The sequence below is a fragment of the Neolamprologus multifasciatus genome, chromosome 7, assembly GCF_963576455.1.
Source record: "Neolamprologus multifasciatus chromosome 7, fNeoMul1.2, whole genome shotgun sequence".
NCBI lineage: Eukaryota > Metazoa > Chordata > Actinopteri > Cichliformes > Cichlidae > Neolamprologus > Neolamprologus multifasciatus.
The window spans coordinates 42632519-42655415 of record NC_140445.1 but is presented as its reverse complement, the minus strand read 5'-3'; the positions used below and the strand labels follow the sequence as shown (position 1 = coordinate 42655415).

The following is a 22897-nucleotide window of genomic DNA, read 5'->3' as shown; positions in this document are numbered from 1 at the left end:
AACACACTTGTTCCCAATTTGCACCTAAGACCTTGTACCACTAACGAGTCACATAACACCAGTGAGGGAAAATGGCTAATTGGGCATAATTTGGACATTTTCACTTAGAGGTGTACTTACTTTTGTTGCCAGGGATTTAGGCAACAATGGCTGTGTGTTGAGTTATTTGGAGGTGACAGGCAACTTTACACTGTTATACAAGCTGTACACTACTTTACATTGTATCAAAGTGCCATATCTTTAGTGTTGTCCCATGAAAAGATATAATAAAATATTAACAAAAATGTGAGAGGTGTACTCACTTTTGTGAGATACTGTATATCCGTCGCATGCACTGCGTTTTTGTGGAAAATTCATTCTCCAAATTGGGTGTTGTGAAAGAAATAAAGTCAAGTGATGATGAGTTTGTCTTGATGTTTTTAAAGAGCAAAGGAAAGAAACAAAGCTTCTGGCTTCATCCAATTCTCAAGAGAAGGCAGCAGCAGTGAAAATTACATGGTTGGTGTGAATGGCTATATTAGGTGTCCAAAAGTGATTTTTAATGCACAAAACATAAGCATGAATTTAAAGGGCCTTAAGACTGAATGTGTAAGGGTCTTAAGACAGAGATATGCTTTAGCTGGTGGTACCCACATTGGCTTTGAGTGAAGGGTTGGTGGGGATGGGCAATATCAGATCTCGCCAGATCACCTCGTTCTTTTCACTGAAGCGAGTCTTGTCACCATTTCTGATGGGACAAAAAATTAAAAGGGAAAGTTAAAAAGGATTATTCTAACATCTTTCTATATATTAGATTTCCAATTTGGCTTTAACTAAAAAGTAACTGACAACACGTAAACTTACTTCTGAAAGAATCTCAATATTTCTTCCACAGATCCATCAACTGGCTGCACATGATTCCCACTGATACAGACTGCAGCACTGAGCTGGAAAAAAAACCACATAAAATACACAGATGTTATCAACTGACAAAAAGACCTGATTAGGAATAAGATGGGTAGACAAGAATATTCTAAGAAATGATGAATTAGCAATTTGCCAAAACCAGTGACTTTAAAAACACAGCCAGTGGTCAACCTATTTCTTCATCCTGACCATGCATTGTTGCTGAAAACAGACTGATGTTGATTTTCCAGCTCTAGTGTCACTATAAAAATATGTCTTACTTTTATAACTTCAGAGTAAACAGCCATCTTGAGGGTGATACTGGTGCCCAAGGAAAAACCTATCATGGCGATCTTGCTGCCGCAGACCTGAGGATGTTGCTGCAGGACTCTGTAGGCTGTCTGTAGGTGGAAAAATATATCAGACAACAGGTAACACCAAAACCAGGACTTTCATTTTGATCTTTAAGGTCAGATGAACGAATTCTTCAAGAGGATTTTTAGGGCCAGGAAATGTCAATGAAATGTCTTTCACAGACATACAGGTATGTCACAAAGTGCTTTACAAGGTAAAATCATAATACAGTCATAAAATAAATCATAAAAGCCCTGGTCTAATTAAAAGCTTTTTGAAATAAAAATGTCTTTAGCTGCTTTTTGAAGGTCTCCACTGAGTCCAATCCCCGTAGAAATAGGGGAAGTGCATTCCACAGTCTGGGTGCAAGAGCTTGGAAAGATCGGTCCCCTCAGGCTTTAAAACGAGTGTGGGGGACCACTAAAAGGTTTTGGTTTGATGACCTCAGGTTACGAGTGGAGGTATGTGTACTAATGTAATGTAATGTAATGTGGGGGGGGGGGGGGGGGGGGGGGGGCTGTCTCTGTAGTGCTCTAAAAGTTAAAACTAGAATTTTGAAATGGAACCTGAATCTGATTGGTAGCCAGTGCAGCGACTTTAAAACAGGGGTCATATGAGCACCCTTGTTCGAGCGGGTCAGTAGCCTCGCTGCAGAGTTTTGAACAACCTGTAGGCGGGCTGGCCCTTTCATGTTTAGACAAGTAAACAGGCTGTACCGCTGTCCATGCGTGTAATCAGACATTGCAGAGACTTTGTTTGAGGAAAGTGGCATTAAAGATCATTTAATATCAGATCCAAGAGTGCATGACTACTTCATTTTTACCACAGACTCTATGAAAACCGATTTTATTCACTGGTGTACGCAACAGTATCAAGTAGTATAAGTGTATTAAAAAGACCTTGTTTTCCATGATCCATATGGTGATTCATCTGGTTGCAAAAAGACATGTATGGAAGTCTATGGAATGGACCTGAAATCCTTCAGTCTATGACATCAGTAAACATTCTTGTTTGGCTTTTATGGGCTTAATTGCTTGTTTCAAGTCTTTTTGAAGACAATGTGATTTTGTAAACTACAGTCTTCATTGGAGTCAAAAAGAAGGATAACTCAGGCGGAAGCCCAGGGTGGTCAACATTGCTATAGAGGTGAAAGAGACAAGCTGAACCCATCTCCTTTTTTTTAAACGTTGTTTCCTTGTAACCAAAACATTAATTTTGTTAGATGTACCTCAAAATACTGGTTGTCCACCATCTTTCCAGTTTCCATGGTGATTTTAACGGTCAGGTAGTCGATGGCCATACTAGCGAATCCATGAGAGGCCAAAAGCGCTGCACGGTACTCCACCAACTGCCCTCCACCCCCCCATAGATCCAGCAGGCCAGGAAAAGGTCCAGGACCTTAAGACAAGTTAACAAACATGTGCTGATTTAATTTACACCCACAGGATATCTCACTGTGGACCTTCTTCAGGACTTACCCGAGGGCAGAAAAAGGGCTGCGGTGAGTCCACCTTCTGTAACTGGAATCCTACGCACACCAGGTGCCATATACCAGCGCTCCACCACCACACCAGAGAGTGGCACCAGATCTGCGAAGCCCTCTGTCTGGTGACCCTGGTAAACAGAAATTGTGACCTCCATGGGAGTCTGGATGTTCTTCTTTCGCATCCTGAGGAGAGATGGGAGAATTATCTATGGTGCCAATACTGGATTCTGTATTGGTGTCATCTACACAAAAAGATTACCTCAGTCCAGGTTTGCTGCCTGGAATTGGTCTGAAGCTCCACAGTAGACCCATCTGTTCGACTCCAGAATATGTCCCACCTATACTGGGATCTTCTGAAACTACAAAAAAATAAAACACAATCTGTTAGATACTTGCGCATATTTCTACATTTTCTTCTCTTAGTTTTCCAGGTCTCAGTGCTGAACAACGTACCGTTGATGGTCCCTGTGGTATCTGCTGTGTAGTAACCAAATGCTTCCCAACTGTGTCCATCTTCACACTGGTGCAGGGCACGGATGGTCAGTTGGGAACCAGGCAGGGCATTCTGGACGAAGACAATGAATTTCTCATCCACGAGCCCTCTGGATGGCTGAACCGACAGGTTCACACAACACTGCTTCCTGTCCATCCTGAATTCAATGTACAAGCATATTATTTGATTTGGATTTAGAAAATCTTGGGAGTTGGAATTGATTTATTCAACCATTGTGTGCATTTGTATTTGTACTTAAAGGTCAGAAAATAGAGCAAGTGCAATCATATCAATATCTTGGGACCATAATGAAAAACTGAACTTTGATGTGAACTGTAAATCTGTCTGCAAAAAGGGTCACCAGTGCCTTTACTGCCATAGGAATCTTGTTCATTTCCACATTGACTGAACTATTTTTACTTTGTTTTATCTTTATGTTTGGTGGCATGGTTTGGTCAAACCTCTATCACAGAGAAAAACTTACTGAATCAGAGATGGTCCAGTCATCTGATAGGTGAGTCATAGCCCTATCTAGGTTCCCTGTACTCTAAACAGGTACAGAGGATGGCTTTATCAATTCTTAATAATGGCTTCTCTCCGGGCTGAATTTGAGCACCTTCACCCTGGATGAAGGTTTCTAGTCCCAAGGTATAGGACAAGGCATCATAAAAACAGCTTTGTCCCTGCTGCCATCACTGAAGTCAGTACTTGTTGTTGTTGTTACTTGTTTCATCTTGATTTATTTATATATAATATATTATATTATTTAAATTGTATCACTTGTCTAATTATCAAATATGTGTTTGTCAAGTTTAATGGGTGTGTGTGTGTGTTTTGTGAGGGGATGCCAAATGCTATCATATTTTCTGTAAAGCAAATTTACCTGCAGGTATAAATAAAGTAACCTTGAATAATGGATTGGATTTATATAGCGCTTTTCAAGGCACCCAAAGCGCTTTACAATGCCACTATTCATTCATATTCATATTCAGCTACAGTTGTAGCCACAGCTGCCCTGGGGCAGACTGACAGAAGCGAGGCTGCCATATTGCGCCATCGGCCCCTCTGGCCAACACCAGTAGGCAGTAGTGATGGGATTTCCGGCTCTTTTTAGAGATCTGGCTCTTTCGGCTCGGCTCACTAAAAAGAGCCGGCTCTTTCGGCTCTGAACCGGCTCTTCAGGTTGTTTTGTTGCTTTAATTATTTAATCATTAACAATAATATAAAATTATGCAGAAAAGGAATTACTAATGTAAAAAAAGTGGTTTTATTTATATATGTTTATATATGGCCCCTAGAGACAAAGCACGTACAAACTCTAAAGCATATACAAACTCCAAAACACATTTCTAGCGTTTACTGAACTTCCAAAACAGAGCTACCCAGATCACTTAAATTACACAATTGAAAACATGTGTGTATTGTTTGTGTATTTATAGACAAGCACTCATATTTATTCAAATAATTTTTTAAAAAAAAGTTCATTTACCTGTTACTACCACACACCAAATCCGGTTGTTGATACTTCCTGGCTTGTGTAGCCACTAGGTAACAAAAGCTCAACACTGCGCCCTAGAAACCTGGAGCACTTCTGTTGTCATTTGTACGTGTTTTGGACTTTGTACGTGCTTCTGAGTTTTTACGTGTTTTGGACTTTATACGTGCTTCTGAGTTTTTACGTGTTTTGGAGTTTGTACGCGCTTCTGAGTTTTTACGTGTTTTGGAGTTTTTACGCGTTTTGGAGTTTGTACATGCTTAGGAGTTTGTACGTGTTTTGGAGTTTGTACGTGCTTTGTCTCTAAGGTCCACCATAAATATACTTTATTTATTCACTCCACATAAAATGTAATAAATAAATCATATAATACAAAAAACAACTATTTACATTTTAAACTTTTAACTATTTAAATTTTCAGCTTTTTCCTTTTAAACAAATTTAACGTGAAACAACACAAAACACTGCAAACCACAACACAATTAAATATAAATTAAAATATTAAAACAAAAAGAAGATGCGCATTCTCTGTCATATGGGCCTGCATGATTTCTGAATCCTTTATCATCTGCAACTGAAAAAAGCGGATGATTACTATACCTTTCTAATGTGACGTTGTTGTCCCTGCTCTCGTTCTCTCTGGCTCTGTTCTTGTGCTACTGCGAGTGTAACTAACGCCCCTCCCCCCTCTGCCTAGCGCAAAGTACAGGCCGCGCATGCGGAGTTTAGCGGAAAAAAGGGCGAGAGAGAGGGTGAGAGAAAGAAAAAAAAACAAAAAAACCTCATGGCTCCCAATAAGGAGCCGGCTCGCGTCGTTCACTTCAAAGAGCCGGCTCTAAGAGCCATTTCGTTCGCGAACGACCCATCACTAGTAGGCAGTAGGGTAAGGTGTCTTGCCCAAGGACACAACGACCAGGACAGAGAGCCCGGGGATCGAACCGGCGACCTTCCCGTTACAGATACGCTTCCCAACCCCCTGAGCCACGGTCGCCCCATACCATTGAACCATTTAATAGTTTGAAATAACATGAAAATGCAGTTTTCTACCAAATGAGATAATAGAAATGCATTGAGTTAAATGAAAGCAGGCTGGTACTGTACTAGAGTTATATGTAGTTAAATAATTTTTTTTAGTATAGTAAGAACATGATGACAGTACAGATATATTAATTTGTATGCATTACACCAGTGATTTTAAATCTGGATAAGAGATCAGCATTAAGATGCAGTTCAGGGTAGTAATATCTATCTATATATATCTTTGGAATCAATGTGTATATGCGCAACATCCACTCAGTAACATTAACGAGGGTGTGTGAAAGTGCAATGCTGTAGCCCAGTGATCTCAAAGTGACTTTAATAATCAGCCACAGATAGCACAACTTGTACCATAAAGTTCACAGAATAAGAACTGGCTAATGTCCAGTTAAGTTAGCAATTGCTAGAACAGTTTGTTCCTGCAGTGCATATTTAAGAGAAGTGTTTGTCAAACTAGCACGCATGAACGTCATGTTTGGCAAAACACGGGTCTTTTGGAGGACTTTGTATGACTGCAGAGGTGAGACAGTGATGACAACAGCACTCGTACTCCAGAACATGTGCATGTGTGTGTGTACTTGTTTTCATGACCTGTTAGGACATTTTAATGATAACACACAAACAACATGCTCCCAGACCGAAAATCTCGAATGTCCTGACACGTCACAATTTTAGGAAAAAAGTGGGTAAGCGTGCTTAGCGACTTTGCTCACTTTCGGTTTCGCCGCCTAGTGGCCAGTTTTGGAACTTAACACACTGTTAACACACTTTCAGTGACATCACTCTTGTTAGTGTGTCAGACACAATAACAGAAATAAACCCCTCAGACCTGAGTTATTGACCTTCAAAACCATAAAACTGTAGTCTAGAGATTGTGTAAGTAAACACTTTTTTTTTGGAATGATACAGAGTAAAATTCAAACAGTTAAGTCTTCACATCAGTGCAATAATGCTGACATCACCTTCCATGAAACAGAAATCAATTTTATTTATTCACAGACATCATCTGCAATTGAACGGACTGGACCTTTAACATGATTGACACCTCTACTGTAGCATGAGTTCATTAACAAGAACAACTGTTACATTTTTTTTTTTTTTGCAATTATTCAGTGACCACTCAATACTGTGCTCCACTGATCTACACTTTCTACTTTAAAATGCAAAAACTTTGAAATTTTCTGACAAATCATTAAAATACTAGTTTTTGCTGGTGACAACCAGGCTTGAAGCCATATTAATCTTTATTACACATGTATGGGAAGAAATATAATACTGAATGAAGTATAGTGACCTGAATTTAAGTGATATAACAGACTGTGATAGTAGTCTAGCACATCAGTGGAAAAACACATTTGAGCCTCATTGACAGCTGCATAAACACTGTAGTGAATGTGGAAGACTCCTTACCTTTATTTGTTAAATTACGTGAACCACTTTCTGTTAGCAGGAGACCTCTGAGCTGGGGAGTCTGGCAAAGATTCTGGCTTTAAAAGGTGGGTCACCACAACAGTTAACTCCACAGAGCTTTCACGTAAATGTTACACGGAACTGCAGTCCTCCCACAGAGATGTGCTTACCACCATGTGTACCACCTCTGCTTAGACACAAGATGGCATCATCAAACAGGGAAACGCCATGGTGAGCAGTCATAATCTGGGGCACCCAAGGGAAATTTTACAAATAGTCATCATTCAGAACTTAAAGCTTCATAAACAGTTATACTAAACTATTAATAGTCAGTCTTTATAAAGTGGAAAATGGCTGTAGTCATTTACTCAAACATCTAAAAACATAAAGGTAAATACAGTATAAGGCAAAAACAGAACTTGTACAAATCTAATTAGCTTAAAAGTCAATATTTGGTATGGACACACACAGTCTATATGTGTATATGTATATAGATATGTGTGTATATATGGTCTAATTACCTGAGCAAAAGCAAACTCAATATGCTAGAAGATCCTTAACCCAACAGCAGGACCAATATCAGTTCCTTTATGCAAGGAGGCCTCCAGGAGGCCACTTGTGTGAATGTCTCTGACCAATTATAAATGGACTTTATGAGGCTGGCCTGAGGGCATCGTTGTCCTCTTGCGGGTTCTGTGCTCACTACACTCTCTTGGATGCTATGGAGTTAATCATGGTAACAACTCAGTGAGGGAAAACAAGCATATTGAAATGAGTTAAGAGGTCAGAGGTCAGCAGAGACTGACATGGTGAAAAATGAGCCACACCTCTTTTCTGTCCACAGAAACATGCACACAATGCCTGACAACACAGACTAGTTAAAGAGAGTCAGACAGAAAAGCTCAGCAACTCATACATTTTATATTCACCAGAGTCACGGGTTATTTTGTAGGGGTGGGGGGAAAAATCGATACTGTGTAGTATCGTGATATTTTGCTTGCTAATAATGTATCGATACAGGGACAGCAGAAATCAATATTTTGTTACAAAAAAGGTTTTTGTGCTCTGACTTCAGAGCATGTGGCTCCTTTTTCTGAGCAAGAATCCTGACATTCCTTCACTGTCCAAATGTGTTTAACTTTTTTTGGCAGCAATAACCATGACAGTTTACTTATTTTAATTTAAGACATGTTTTATTTTAATTAAGTTTAAAACTTTTTTATTTAATGTAAAATTATATTTTGTTTTAATTTACTTTCAAATTCTTCAGTTTCTGAATGGGCTGCATAGTTTTCACAAATTGCATAGTTCAGAATAGATATAATTGAACCAGATGGTTGCATTCAGTTAAGTTGGACTAGACTGTAATACAAACCGTTCAGTTTGTCAACAATAAAACTGACTGAAATGAGAGAAAGACTGAGTGCGAGACTTTGATATTAGATAAAATGAATATTGATAAAGTTTACCGTTATGTACAGAATCTGAATATCGCAAAATATTTTAAAAAATTGCAATAATATTGTATCGTGGGATGTATGGTGATTCCCACCTCTATTATTTTGCTGACGGGATTGGGTTAGGTTGGGTTGGGGAGTCTGAAAACCAAAACCAAATGACACAAAGCACAAAGGGAACATCTGTGATCATGGGGACTGATTGTTTTCTCTGAAAAGCGAGGCACGGCTGAAATTTAAGTGAAGTGCTTTGGGAAAACATATTTATTTTAGATGACTCCTTTTTATATCTTCCATTTCATCAGACTGATTCCCCTTCCTCCACACAGCCACTGATTTAATTTCACTTCTACCAGCTTACATAAGCATTAACTGCCATTATTTTTTAACATGTTACCAAATAACTGGCCAGAACTGCCGTATATCAAAAGTACAGGCTAGTTGTGTAATGACTGTGGACAGTGTTTTCTTGGTGTTCCACAGGCCCTTTATGGTTCATGATGATCTGAACTCTAAAGTATGCCTTTATATCATGATATAGGTATAGTTTTTGATCTAATAGCTACTTTTAGCATGACAATGCATCATTTTACCAAAGTGAAATCTTCTCAGTCTGGCTTCCAAAACATGACAAATAGTGTCAATGGATTTTAGGTCCTTCCTCAGTCACCCGATCTTTAAATTGTGATTGCAGCAGGTTGGGGAACCCTAAATTTTATGACCTGTCCTCTTTCTTATCTTTCTCCATCTCTGAGTGAAGTTAGCTCCCTTTCTTTTCTCTCCCTGTGAAACACAGCAGCTGTATCTTTAGCTAGCAGACGCAGTGCAACAAACTACATACAGTTTACGTGTTTACTGATGTTTCTTGAGCTGATAGAAAGGTTGATCTCCAAAAGATGATTCTGTTCATCTGGACGTAGCGTTTTGTGGGAGAAACGTTTCGTCACTCCTCCAAGTGACTTCTTCAGTCTCAGCTGACTGCAGGTTTCATCTTATAAACAGTACATTTGCATAATGACTGAAACCAGCCCACTGAAGGAACAATGGGCTGGGAGGTCAGTTCCTTAATCTTAATTATACAAATTCTCATGACCATGGATCAACAACCACTGACCAAAACCCACTGATCAAAGCCCACTGATCAATGGGCATGAGTACCATTCACAGAGAGTTGGGGAATGGCTGCAATCACAGCATTGTAAGATGGCAAAAGATGTACCCGACCTCCTCGATTCAGAGATGGTCTTTCCCTTTTCATGTAAATGGCCTCCTTGACTCCTCCTCCAGCGTTCCTCCCTGTCCAAGATGTGTACATCCTCATCACTGAAAGAGTGTCCACTGGCCTGTAGGTGTAAACAGACTGCAGCCTGACGAGGTAGCTCTTCTGTGTTGTGCTAGCCGCTTTGCCAGAGGTTGTTTTGTTTCCCCGATGTATAAATCATGGCAATCCTCCTGGCATTTAACAGCGTACACTATGTTACTCTGTTTGTGTTGGGGGACCCGATCCTTGGGGTGGACCAATTTTTGGCGCAGTGTGTTTTGGGGTTTAAAAGCCACAGAGACCCGGTGCTTAGAAAAAATGTGTCTCAACTGCTCCGATACTCCTGACATGTACAGGATCACTACAGGTTTTTGCTTAGGCAGCGGTTGTCCTTTTCTCCTGGATCGGCTGGAGCTTTCTTTAGGTGCCTTCCCAGCTTTGACAAAAGTCCAGCTGGGATAACCACATTTACTCAGGGCCTCCTTGAGGTGCTGTTCTTCTGCTTCCCTGGCCGCTGTGTCTGTGGGGATGGTGTTCGCTCGCACGATCTGATATCCTCGTGTCGGTGTTGTTCCCACATCATCATAATAAATGTTGGTTCCAGGTTCAACATTGCAAGTGACCAATCGCATTGTTGTGATGTCATACTTTTGCGACTTTGGAAAAAACGGCCTTAAAAAAAATCTACTTAACTTGCGAGAAACCGCCTCTGTCTGCCAATCCAGCACCGACACGAGGATATCAGATCATTCCTTTTGCACACAGGGCCATGTGGGTATGGATTTTTTCCCAATTAATAATAAACACCTTCAATTAGAAACTGCATTTTGTATTTACTTGTGTTAGCTTTGACTAATATTTAAATTTGTTTCATGATTGGAAACATTGAAGTGTGACAAACATACAAAGCAATAGGAAAAATCAGGAAGGGGGCAAAAACTTTTTCACAACACTGTAGGAGCAAAACAAGATCAAAAACTATTGGTCTTGTTTTCAGCAAGTGATTTGCATCATCATGTATTACTTTTTGTCCTGGCAGGCAAAATGAATTGTGGCGCACAGAGTTATATTTTATGTCCAGCTAGTTTTGTTGCAGGTAGATTACAACTGAATTCTATACACCATTATGATCATAAAAAACAAGATGCAGGTGATCATAACAAAAACCTTCCTAAGAGGCTTTTTAGTTATAGTGTTACTTTTTACTCACTGCATTTCATTTCATTAAGAAATCCAGAGATCTGTGTGTTTGTTTGCAAACAGCTGACATGATGTATGTATTCTTGTAGCAAATAAACACCTCTCCCCCACAACAAACAGCAAAAAAACAAACAAACTGAAGAGAAAACATAAACACATGTTGTCCTGCATGGAATACTTGGAATACTAATTGGATTTTGTATGTTTTTGTCTGCATGCATTTTGCATTTCTATGCCTGCAGGCACACATTTTTAAAACCAGGTTTTAGGTGCCAAGTTTATAACTGTTTCTGGTGGATGAAATGTTTTTTGTTTTTTTTTAATAGCAATACTTAAAAAACAAAAACAAAACTGCTTTCCTATTTTGAAGTTGTATATATACTTTATCTTCATTTCCATATTTTGTGTTTTGTTCTCTATGCCTATGAACTCATTTTCTCTTCTCTTTCCACTCAGTCCCAGCCAGTCGGGGCAAATGGCTCCCTCTCTCTGAGCCTGGTTCTGTTACTTTCTGTTAAGAGGTTCCTTCACACCATCGCTTTCCCACAATAATAGGATCTAATTGTCTCTTTACCTTCTAGTGTAACGTACCTTAAAGTGACTATTGTGATTTTATTTATTATAGACATATAATGAATTGACATCGGACAACCGGCATCTAGTTGTAACTACGGCTTGTGTCCGCTAGGTGGCGTCTTTTCTTCATCTCTGCTGCTTTAACTTCGGAAACCCCTATCCCTGTGCAGTATTCTCTTAGCTTATTAACCTTATGTGTGACAGCACCAGTCGGGCTTCTTTTCTTCTCTTCTGTGATGTGACTGACATCATTTCAGTTTGGTCCAGGATCGTGCAGTCCCTGCACAAGTCTGTCACTGGTTCTGTTAGGGGGAGCTTGATATGAAACTCTCATCAGCTTCGTGTGACGAGCACGAGAGCCGCCAGTGTTTTCTGTGACGTAGGCCAGCCGCACCACACTGCACTTTGGAGAGCTGCAAGAGGCGAAGAAAAGCGTGCACTTCTCTCTTGTGGACGTAACCGGCTGCTCTTATAAGGTCGTTTCTCTGAATTGTCGGACACTTTGATATGAGACCAATCAGGACTGGAGAGGGAGGGTCCTGGGATTTTCCCGTGTGAGTCGAACCTACACTTGCAGGCGATCAGGGTTGATATTATTAACCTGAAGACATGACAATTTCTCTGACAGAACTATGATCAGCGCTGATCTCTAACTAAAGACACGGAGGAAAAGGTGAATTTTCACATCACTTTTTTGTTTTCGGATGCTGGATCGAAACTCAGTGGAGGAATTCGACAGAACAGGTTTAATGTGATGTTACTAACTGCTGGAGACACAAGACCACTGGCTGACTTGCGAAGCTGACGAAAAAAACTCTTCTTACTAGGATAAAAAAGATTCCTGAAGATTTACCGGCGATATTTGGCAGGTAAATTTTAATTACATTACATTTAAATTTTCTGTAAATGTAGCTACAAAGTATGTCGCATGTATATGATAACGTTTTTGTGATCTATGGGAACATGTTGGAGCTTCGGATTCTGCAGTCAATAATCAGTTAATCATTTAGTAGCAGTTTACAAAGCTGCCAGTTTGCTTCTCAAGCTGCTTGTATGTTTCAATTAAAAATAGATTTTGGGACTGTAGCTAGTTCTGAATGCATTTGACTCAATCGTGCACATGAGCCCACAGTGTACAGTGCTGGCACGCTTTTACCCCCCCCCCCCCCCACACACACACACACACCACACACACACCACCCCTCCTTTTTTATGGATGCGTCTTGGTGACTTCGTGCGCATACCTGAAAAATGCTTGCGTGTTCTGCATGTTCCCACTGGGAAAATGTTCAGGCACGTGTCAGTGCGCTCAGCTTAAGAACCTATACTGTACTTAGGATGAAAGGTGTTTGCTCCCTATTATGATGAGTTTGCGTGTGCAAGGCTCACTAAGTGTGTGTCTTAATGGCAAAGAGGCATAGAAAAAGGGGCAAAAAATAAAGCAGAATTAACTGAAGGAAAGGATAGAAAGAAGTCGGTGAGCTGCACAGAAACAAAGTGCAGCTCACAGAGACAATGCGTGTCAAAAAAGAAATATATATATTTATATATATATATATATATATATATATATATATATATATATATATATATATATATATATATATATATATAATTCAGTTATTATAGTGCCAATAAACAAACCAAAACAAACAAAATAAAAACCACTCTCGGACTAATAAAGGCTTTCTTATTTTCTTATTATTATTATTTTTGTTTTTCAGTGGTTGCCACAGCAGATGAGCGCTTGATTTATCAAAGATTTTATGCTGGATAGGCTTCTTGACACAGTCCTCCCAATTATTCGGGCTTGGCACTGGCATTAAGAGTACATTAGCTTGTGTTCCCTGAGGCTGAGTTTGTGGCTACATGGTAACCTCTAATAGTTAAGCGGCTAACATTAATTTGTATTCTGGCCAGGTAAACATTTGTAACAACTGTTAAGAACTTCTTGTTCAAACAGGAGCATTACTGACTTCTCAAAATTCCTTCTAAAGTGTTGTTCATAATTGTGAATGCCAACTACTGTTAGTGAGAGGAGGTGCTGTGTGCCTGCCTGTCTACACCAGTGTTGTATTTGTCTCACCTGGAGGAAGCAAAGACAGCACTATTGGTATTGATTGTGTTATGAAAAAGTATCTAATCTGATATCTGTTAAATTTTAATACTGGTTAGTATCTGAGAATAATGTTTTGACAATCCTAATATTACGATTGTCTGTTGTTCTCCAAATACAAATTTGTCAGATTTTCCAAACTGGTGTTGTTATTTTCTCTATAGTCTAAATGTGGTGTACTTTATTGTCTTTAGAACAACAACAGTGTCCGTCACTGTCACAAGGGCTCCCAAATGGAATACTAATTGTTTCATCTGGAGAAGGTGAAGACTACACAGTGTTGCTTATCTTTGTATACGCACTATTGTCTTATTTATAGGTTTATCCCCCAGAAAGAAATCTGCTGGCCTCTCAGCTTGCCTAGGTCCAGTTATTGTTAACCAGAGACAGATGGATAAAACGGAGTTAGCTACAAGTAAGTAAGAAACAAGCAGAAACTTTAGTGGCAATTGCCACCTTGGCCACAAGATGGCAGTAATGTACAGGATGGATACAAACAGAAGTAGCTTTATGCCAGCGTTGTCTGTGATGAAAGAAGAGAGACTGCTTTACTTTGGTAAATTTTAATTTATGTATATTTTTAGATATGACAGGGAAAGCACTGCTGGCCTTGCTTGTCCTGACGGAATGCCACTAGTTTTAATATTTCCTAATGTATGATGACAATCTGGAGACCAGGTGAACTTTTTGGGGGCAGTTAACCGTTAAATGAGTGGAGCAACAGGGGAAAGGTTTTTGCAGAAATGTCTATAATAACCCACCATCCCCAAGAAGTGCTGCAACTCAAACCTGGATGAAGGCGATGGGAAAATAAGAATAGCTTGATGGGTTTCTTTGTCCACTCACCTTTGTCACCACTACCCACTATTTTACACATGTACACCACCGTAGCTCCCCCAAACTCACACTTCACAAATTTATGGTCAGATTTGCATCTGCCACCCTCTCAAACACTACTCGGCTGTTCAACATGCTCAAACCCACAAACCCGAATAAATCACCATATCATCTATATATGTTTTACAGCCTGGCACCCTAGTCTGTCATGGTTCTGGGTCGGTGACCCCGTGTTTTTGATTTTTGTACTCTTATTTTTGATATTATGAATTATGACAGTTTGTGTTTTGGTTTCCCAGTGTTTATTCGGTGCTCCCTCTGTTTTCCATCGTCTCTGCCTGTGTATGCCTGTGTATCCCCTGTAATGTAGTCACGTCTCTGTGTTAAGCCCGTGTCTCTTAGTCTGTCTTTGTGTTTGTGTTTCCTGTTCTATTTTGATAGTCCGCGTCTGATCTCAGTGTGTTCAGTTTATGCTTCCTTGTCTCGTCAGTTCTGATTTCCCCCAGCTGTGCTCTCCTTCTGTGTCTCATTCCCCTCGTTACTTCCCAGTGTATTTCAACCCTGTGTTTCTCTGAGTCAGTGTCGTGTCATCCCTCATGCTGTGCGGATCTCCCTGTGTCTCACTGTGAGTTTAGCTTGTGAGTTTCCAGTTTAGTTTAGTTTAGTTTGCTTTTGTATGACTTTCCCCTGCCAGCAAATAAAGCGGAGTTCTTTGTGTTTAAACCTCGTGCCTGAGTGCCTGCATTTTGGGTCCAACTCCTGCCTGCCACACAGCGATTCATGACATAGTCAAAACCAGGATGTGGCAGGTGCTTTGCGGACTCCAAAGGGTATAACTATGTATTGTAGAAAACCGTCTGGCATCACAGTGCCACCTGCCAAGAGCCTTTTAAGAGGTCCAGCTTAATCACAAAAGCTGCTAAGCCAACACTGTTCCCACAATCTTCCAATTGTGGAAGAGGGTGACTTTGAGACACTGTTCCTGTTCCTATAGTCTGTATAAAAATGGCCAAAGCTATAAGACTTATTGGCTAGTCGGAAGGAGGAACTCCATGAGCAGCTAACAGCTAAATTCTGCAATACCATGTGCCAACATATAGTTGTCCTCCTTTTGTAAATGTTGTCACTTCTCTTAGTTCACTGTATATGGATGTTGTTTTATGGAGTAAGAAACCGCCAAATCTACATCATATGTTAACATATGCATTTGGGATTGCATGTCAGAGAACAGAAACCAGAGACCCGTGTGAATAAATAAGACTAATCATGTCAGTTTGCTGCGACCCACTCAAATGTTTAAAACATGAGTTAAGCTTTGCCAGAATCTAAGAATTATTTCAGTTGCCCTGTACCATTTCCATAGATGGTCCATCAGCATCACCGATTTTGTTATCTGCTGCTACAGGCATGCCGGTGGAAATGCCAGCACATCACATGCAGGTTGGTGGTGAGAAAATGACGTCAAAGCAGTTTTTACTTTGGCGACTAAGTTTGAAACAGACAAATCATTGGTCAAAATATGGTTTCATCATCTTTATGTGACACAGTCTGCTTCGTCATTTGCAGTAGAACATGGCAATGAAGCAATAAGTGTCACAAATTTTTTTTCTCCACTACAAAAATGCTGCTGTAATGTGCCAACAGACTAGTACTGGAAATGGGCACGGAAACCAACACCCTGTCACCTGGCTTTGGCTTTTTTTTTTTTTTTTTTTTTTTTTTTTTGTTAAACCAACTTTTCATCCCTTTTGGGACTGCAGCCAGATTTTGTTTTGCAATCTTGCAGGCCCAGCGGTGTTTAAAATGGAAAGCACTGACACAACCCAGGATATTTTGTTTTTTATCATTGTTAAGCCATTTCTCTTGCAGGAGTTTCAGAGGCCAATGCACAATGCACACGAGCAAACACAAGCTCAGCTGGGCTAAAGCCAAATGACTTGAACTACCTCCCGTTCAGAAATAAAATGAACCTCCTGTTTCCAGTCTTTATCAAACTCAAAACTGTATCCTTGGAACATGTTTGAGTGTTTGATCAAACCTCCTGAGCGTGCGCTGGCTTTCAGGGTGGTATGCACTGCAATAATGCTGAGAGATGCTGAGCTGATTAATCACCTGTGCAGAGAGTGTAAGTTGGTGCCTTGATCTTTTTGTACAACTGTTAGAAGGCCAAAAATATATAAAAACTTTACTAAAGCCTTTAGCACTACAGAAACAGTAATTATTCCCGTGAGAACTGCCTCTGCAAACATAATTGATGCACACATCATCATCAGTAAAAACTTGTGACCAGCTTTGGTGCGCCGAAATGGACTGACACAATCCTCAAAAAAAATTAAATGGGGTATCTAGAATTCAGAGCAAAAGTTTTGTGGAATTACACTTTATATCATAACGCTCGGCTCATCTTTGCAGCTTAGACAGATGTTTTCAATGCCGCAATGGCAACTTTTTCAACTTGTATGAGTTGAAGCAGGGTTGTCTGAAGGAAGATGTGCTTACATCTGGTGTCACAAATCAGATCGTAGGAATGGCATTTTGCTCTCATAAGACCCTTTAATTGGCCAGTGTTTCCCATATGTATTTTCTAAACGCTGAAAGTAGAGCCATGGGGATGTAATCACATCTTTGCTTTTTAAACACCGAGACAGAAACTCTGCTCCTGTAGGAATCTTTGTTGTTATTATTGAGCAGAAAAGTTATTCTGGTATTTGGCAGCACAAATATTTAAAGGTTGTAAAGCAGAATAACAAAGAAACACCGTGGCATGCCTTTGCTCAGAAAAACTTGTGCAATCTCTTGTTTAAAGGTTTTTTATTTTTATTTATCTGGATTTATTTTTCTCTCAAGCAGGTCTCTGAAAGAATGTGAAGCTGGAGCTGTAGAGACAAGAAAGGTGTTCTTGCCACAGGAACCTGTACTACAGGAAATCTTCAAGGTCACTGCTCCAAAGTGGACCTGCCTGCAATGGTCAACCCTGCCCCAAGTGAAGGGATATTCCATGTTCTGGCCCAGCCTTCCGTTATCACACAGCCTGCACTGTCATTTGACTGTTGATTGTGTGATAATATCAACACTTACTTTTTCCACACCTCTTGTCACTGCAAAAATGGTGAGGGAGTCAAAGCCCCTGACTTTTTACAGTCACTGCTTTCTCTCTGTGCTGATGCTAAAGAGCTGCTGGCTGCAAGGTTCTACCTCCCAGAAGCCTGCTGTGTTAGCAGACTCCCAGCAGGGCTCACAGGAGTATACCCATTCAATCCGCCTGGATGGTGACATCATTCTGGGTGGGTTGTTCCCTGTGCATTCCCGTGGTGAGAGGGGGATGCCATGTGGTGAATTGAAGAAGGAGAAAGGCATCCATCGACTGGAGGCCATGCTATTTGCCATCGACCTCATCAACAAAGACCCAGACCTGCTGCCCAATGTGACACTTGGGGCACGAATCTTGGACACATGTTCACGTGACACCTATGCCCTAGAGCAGTCCCTTACTTTTGTCCAGGCACTAATTGAGAGGGATGGCTCTGATGTTCGCTGCGCTAATGGTGATCCTCCCATCTTTGCGAAGCCAGATAAAGTTGTGGGAGTCATCGGCGCATCGGCCAGCTCTGTATCGATCATGGTGGCGAACATCCTGCGACTGTTCAAGGTACAAGAATGCTGTGTGATTCCTTGAAGTTTTTGTTTGTTTGTTTTTAAGAATAATGCTTGGTTATAGCAGTGATTCGAGGAGGTTTGTGTATCGGTTTTTGGTGTTAGGTTGGGTCAGTCAACAGAAGCTTGTGGTTGTTGTTGGAGTACTTCATTGTACCTCACCATATGCTTGGTAGTCCTAGTACTTGTAAGGACCAGTCTCTAAAGCCGTAAATTCTGAATATATATGTCGATAAATACTTGTATGAACAATCAAATGTTATTTAATTAATATTTAACAGCTTCATACACTGTCACTAACTCCATGACAACTCCAAGAGTTAGAAAGCTAATATTGTTATCTCAAAATAATGTTTAGAATCATTATTTTTACTAATGACTTTTTAACTGAAAGAACATTTATACCCATTAAGTTGATAAAGTAAATCATGTGTATATACAAGCAAGATACAGAATCTTCTGTATGTCAGTTTAATGCTAAATGTACTTGTTGAAAGCATGTAAAATATTTACATGTAGAGAGATTTATTGTGTCAATCAATCTGAAGTGTATTTTAAGATGTAAACATTGCAAAACACAAAAGTGAGGTTGTACACACTGTACACCTCAGTACTGACCTCAGTAAATACTTTGATAAGTTTATGGCCTTCATCACTAGCTTCAGGTCTTATCTAATAAATAATTACATTTATTTTCATAAATTGTGAATCCATCTAAAATTAAATCCACAGTTAATCAGGGTATGCTACTGGGGATGGCTGCCCTGTGACTGATGAGTTGCTACCATTTGCAATGCAGTGTCATGGTTCCTAAGATAATAAGATTCAGCCCTTGCTTGTCATGTCCACTATAAAAAAACAAGATACTTCTCATGGGATCTTTTATGTACAGCCTTTGGTCTTACAGTGTATATAAATTATCTGTCAGACACCTTTTTTAAAACCAGATATTATAATATCACAACATCTTCATCTTTGGGAAAACTTCTGGGAGTATCCTGCAAAAAATTTGAATATGCTGACAAAAGCATCTTTAACCCAAAACAGAGGGACAGGTCTATGTTTGGTGTGAGAAGCAGATTACTGGGTGTTTTCACAGACTGGCAAAATCTTCTGTTGACCTCCGCAGTGTGAAAAGATTCACAGTGTGAAGAAAAAATCGACTTGTCAGCGGTTGTGGATTCAAAAAATCTCCAAGCTGCTTGAGTCAAGTAAGGTGAACATATTTTTATTTGAGACGATGCGCTGATTATATGAATAAACATTAGTGATGTGCCTGTACTTGGATATAAACCATAGTGATGTTAGTAAATGCAGAAAGCATATTTGAGTTGTTCAACCGATCATGTTTAAAAAGCACAAGAAAATCTGACTCCTTGGGACCAAAATATTAAGAAACAAGGCAAAGAAAGGAGTCAAAACATTTGCACACTTCTGTATCTGCTAAAGATTTCTCTTTGCAAAAATCACAATTTAAGACATTAAAGTACAATTTAATTCTGTGATATTGCAATCATCTTCTATTCAGCCATGATCCATCGTGTAACATGTATGAAGTGGAAAGTTAAGCATTTACCTTTGTAAATTAACTTGACAATGAAGTAGGAGACATTTTCCTCTACTGTTTGGTAATTTACAAAGATAAATTTTATTTGACATGCCTGTCAAACAGTATCTTACAATACTGTTTCCCCAACTCTCTGTGAATGGTACTCATGGCCATTGATCAGTGGGCTTTGATCAGTGGGTTTTGGTCAGTGGTTGTTGATCCATGGTCATGAGAATTTGCATATTAATGATCAGGGACCTGACCTCACAGTCCATTGTTCATTCAGTGGGCTGGTTTCAGTCATTGTGCAAATGTACTGTTTATAAGATTGGGGAAACCTGCAGTCAGCTGAGACTGAAGAAGTCCCTTGGATGAGGGACGAAACATTTCTCCTACTGAAAACGCTACGTCCAGATGAACAGAATCAACTTTTGGGATTTCCTTTCCTGGATTATTGAGCATGCATCACGAGATAAAAAAAAACCCTGATTAAATATACACCTGTATTATTGGAAAATTGTACATAAAGTATCGAATAATAATTATTCTACAGAAAAATGTTATAAAAAACACCCAAAAAACCCATTAATGAGACATAGGCCTACATCTTAATTTTTGTTTGTTTGTTTGTTTTAAAGTGTAATATATTAAATATATTAATAACAAAAGAAAAACCAGCTTAATCAAAAACACTGAGCAGTGTGTGATATGGTATGATATGTTTAGAATAGAATAGAATAGAATAGAATAATCCTTTAATTGTCCCACAAGGAGAAATTTGGTTGTAACAGTAGCCAAAAAGACACATATACAAACAAACAGTACACAGGACACAGAACAGAAACATACACAATTTTTCTTACATATTTACATTAAGGACAGTGGTTACTATATACAGAGAGTACTGTACAGTTTTTATTAAATTAAATAAAAATAACTACAGATAAGAGGCAGACCAGGTTGTAGTGCGAATCGGTTAATTAACTTATTGCAGTTACAGCGCAGATGTAAACATCTATGTTTGTTGGGAGCAGTTCTGATTGTAAAATCCATTGTCAATATCTACAGGGGGATTCAAATCATTAATCTTAAGTTGCACTAATTAACAAAATTTTTACACTCCATCTTCTCTAAATTACACATGTTAGCTAAGGTGGTTAGCAAGTTGAAACTCATCTGTTCCCATGATAAATCACAATTGTTTACTTGCTAATGCAAATTGGGTTTCCATACATCATGTGGAAGGGAGTTGGAGACAGCTTGACTTGTATGCTAGTCTTGCATCGGTTTACCAAGAAAGATCAGAGGTTTATCAACAGTGTGCATGCATAAACCACCAGAAAAAAACTCTGGGTTTTTCAGATTGCCCTGTTTCCGCCATTGTTAAAACCCTTAAAATGGAGACTAATCTAAGCTAGCCTGCTTTCCTATGACTATGAAACAAGCAGCGCTTTCAGCAACAATAGCTGACTGCACCCCCCAGATGTCAGTAATGTACAGGATTGATTCCAAAAGGCTGGAGCTTATAACAGCATGTTCTGATATGAAGGAACACATTTTAATTTGTTTGTTTTTAGATTTGACACTGCAAGCACTTATTGCCTTGCTCTAAAGCTGACAGCTGCTTGCTCGTGGATATTCTAGTTGCATTGGTAACCTTACAACCATAACCATATGCCAGTCAATAATATCCTACTCTCTCTTTGGCAGCGACTGGAGTTGCTGGTCTGAAATTTCAAAAACCTTTACTTCATATACCACCCACTTCATGTCACCACTGGCTGTTTTTCCCGTAATCACTCAAATTTGCTGAATGTTATTAACTTTCTATGACCTCTGGTCAACATGCCAATGCTAATGGCTTCCAATTGAGGATGTAGCTTCAGTTTTATCCTTCTCTCAGCTGGATACAGAATAGATAACGTGTTTATCACTGACAAAACGTTGATCTCAGCTGTTGCCTCATTCTCTGCACAGACAAACTGTGTCTGAAGGCAGCGAGTTGCTGTGCACAGCAGCAGACATACTCCACTGCGTTAAATTAGTCATGAAGTGTATGATTTTAATGTGTGTGTGTGTGTGTGTGTGTGTGTATTAGAACCCTAACAGCTTAATGAGGACGGAAAGGCCCAACAACATCGCTTATCTAAAATTAGCCAGAGATGCCTCTGGGGGCGGTGGGGGAGGGGGTGGTGGTGGTGATGGGAATAGCCAGATAATGCTGACGCAGAGGTTTCCTCACCAGTGCTGTCACAGCCTCCAGCTATAGTCACAACACTGACAGATAACAAGGCTTATTGAAAAGGCTCTTTTTAGTTGAGGATACTCTGAGTAAAGACACTACGATAGGCATCCCACTTATACCCCATTTGGTAATAACTAAAAAAAATAGTGTAACCACATATCCAGATTCTGCATCCAGATAGAGTTGTATTGTTTTTAAGCACTTGACTCATATTTTTAACGAGTGTGCTATTTCACAAAATGAACATTCTCAATACAGTCATGGACTGTATATAAATTAATTTCCATGACATTACCCATTTGTTATGTGCTGTTGTAAAACCCTGTATTTAGTGGGGGGGTTTTCCCCATCAACCACGTGATGTTTTGAAACCAGGCTGGATAAAATGCACTGCACAAAGTGGCAACTTTATAAAAGGGATACAACTTATTGAAATTGTATTCAATATGGCTTCAGAACGACCAGCTTAAACTCATGGAAATAGTTTACTGAAGTCAAACATCACGTGACCCTGTACAAACCATCATCCTTTTCAAACCTCAACTTTCTGGCAATTAGGAAAAAAATGCAGGTGTAAGAAAGGTGTTGTTATCAATAATATCATTTTACAGATTACTTGGGGACAAACAGAAACACAACTATGAAACATTTTATTGTGACTTTATTTTTTATGTAAAATTAATGGTCCTTTTTATACAGGTAATGGCCATAATGTGTTTATATGGTAAAGAATTTTGGGCTTAATTTTCCAAGATAGGATATTACTAACACACAGCAGTAAGTGATAATCAGTCATTTCAATAATAAGTCATCCATAGAGTGTGCTGATCTCCTTCCTTCT

At 39.5% G+C, this 22897-nt stretch overlaps 2 protein-coding genes across 7 annotated transcripts in view; one reads left to right on the top strand and one right to left on the bottom strand.

The window, feature by feature from the left end:
• LOC146514980 (peroxisomal succinyl-coenzyme A thioesterase-like) overlaps positions 1-7277 on the bottom strand; it is a 42422-nt gene extending 35145 nt beyond the window's left edge. For all 4 annotated transcript variants that reach the window (XM_085164638.1, XM_085164639.1, XM_085164641.1 and 1 more), the window contains exons 1-8: positions 7162-7277; positions 3179-3375; positions 2985-3084; positions 2718-2908; positions 2468-2637; positions 1167-1286; positions 844-926; positions 634-727 (exon numbers count right to left, since the gene is read on the bottom strand). In XM_085164638.1, coding sequence (XP_085020764.1) covers positions 634-727; positions 844-926; positions 1167-1286; positions 2468-2637; positions 2718-2908; positions 2985-3084; positions 3179-3374 — 954 coding nt within the window. In that variant the 5' untranslated portion in view covers position 3375; positions 7162-7277. The remainder of the gene's footprint in view (positions 1-633; positions 728-843; positions 927-1166; positions 1287-2467; positions 2638-2717; positions 2909-2984; positions 3085-3178; positions 3376-7161) is intronic.
• The window catches only part of LOC146514979 (metabotropic glutamate receptor 8-like), a 129798-nt gene continuing 114097 nt past the window's right edge, over positions 7197-22897 (top strand). Inside the window, exons 1-2 of one of the 3 annotated variants that reach the window (XM_085164633.1) lie at positions 7197-7247; positions 17459-18257. In XM_085164633.1, the coding sequence (XP_085020759.1) occupies positions 17607-18257 (651 nt within the window). In that variant the 5' untranslated portion in view covers positions 7197-7247; positions 17459-17606. Of the gene's footprint in view, positions 7248-11447; positions 12525-17455; positions 18258-22897 lie in introns of those variants that run through there. The other 2 variants (XM_085164632.1, XM_085164630.1) reach the window with 2 other exon arrangements.